Genomic DNA, 1,127 nt, shown 5'->3' with positions numbered 1-1,127 from the left:
ATGGGATGGGATGGGATGGGATGGGATAGGGTGGGATGGGATGAAGCTCCTGCCACCACGTCCCAACAGGAAAGTCGGAACTGTCCTTTCCCCAAAGGTTCCAAATCACCCCAATTTGCCCCCAAAACTGGCCTTGGCTCCTCCCAGACCTGCAAACTGTTGGATTTTCCATGTTTTTCCAACACCAGGCCCCTCTGGGAAGCAGCAATTCCCCGAATCCCAAGGGAGAGGTGTGGGACACAGGACACAGGGGGTGGAGGGTCAGAGCTGCTTTATTCCAGGGGGGACAGGAAAAACCGCTTCCCAACAGGGAAAAAAATGGGAATTTTCACTCGCAGGGGCTCCAAAAGTGGCTGAACTGTGGGATTTTCAAGGATGAGGGGCAGGAAAAAAAAACGCTTCCCAATGGACAAACTGGGAATTTTCGCTCCCAAAGTGGCTGAACTGCGGGATTTTCGGGGATGAGGGGCAGGGACGGAGGATCGGGGCGGTGTCACCTGTCCCCCACCCCCTCCCGGCTCCCCTCAATGGGGCTCCTTGTGCTGCTCCCACTCACGTTCCCAATCCCGTGGCCCCGGGGACACAGAGCCACCATTGTCCCCAAGGTGGGGACAGGCGGGGACAGCCCCTGGCGCGCTGGGAGAGGGCAGGAAAAGCAGCTCCGGCCGTTCCAGGGATTTTACGGGGGAAGGAAGCGCCGCCTTCCCCGGCGCTCCGGGAGGGTGGGGCGGGGCCGGCGCGGCATTCCCAGGATTCCCGGCATTCCCGGCGGGCGCTCAGAGGGCGGCGAGGGCGGCGGAGGAGAGCAGGGACAGCGCCAGCACCGCCACCCCCGACTGGGTGACCTGCGGCAGCCGCAGCCCCTTGCCCAGGTCCCAGGCCTGTGGGACACCGGGAAGACATTCCCTGGGATCGGGGGACACCAGGTGCCCCATTCCCACCCCAAAGGCACAGTCCCAGTCCCAGGCACTCACCAGGTGCCCCATTCCCTATCCAAGGTGTCTCATTCCCATCCCATTCCCCGTGCCGGGACACTCATCAGGTGCCCCCTTCCCATCCCAATGTTTCCCACTCCCATCCCAATGTTTCCCACTCCCATCCCAATGTGCCCATTCCCATCCCAATGT

At 61.9% G+C, this 1,127-nt stretch overlaps 1 protein-coding gene across 1 annotated transcript in view; it reads right to left on the bottom strand.

Moving 5' to 3' along the window:
- Positions 1–254: 254 nt before the first annotated feature.
- The window catches only part of SDHC (succinate dehydrogenase complex subunit C), a 7,418-nt gene continuing 6,545 nt past the window's right edge, over positions 255–1,127 (bottom strand). The window contains exon 3 of the mRNA XM_017839841.1: positions 255–881. Coding sequence (XP_017695330.1) covers positions 777–881 — 105 coding nt within the window. The 3' untranslated portion in view covers positions 255–776. The remainder of the gene's footprint in view (positions 882–1,127) is intronic.

Source organism: Lepidothrix coronata, unplaced genomic scaffold (genome assembly GCF_001604755.1).
Source record: "Lepidothrix coronata isolate B3197 unplaced genomic scaffold, Lepidothrix_coronata-1.0 Scaffold511, whole genome shotgun sequence".
NCBI classification, from domain to species: domain Eukaryota; kingdom Metazoa; phylum Chordata; class Aves; order Passeriformes; family Pipridae; genus Lepidothrix; species Lepidothrix coronata.
The sequence above is the reverse complement of the archived record's forward strand: the minus strand, read 5'-3'. Positions and strand labels throughout refer to the sequence as shown.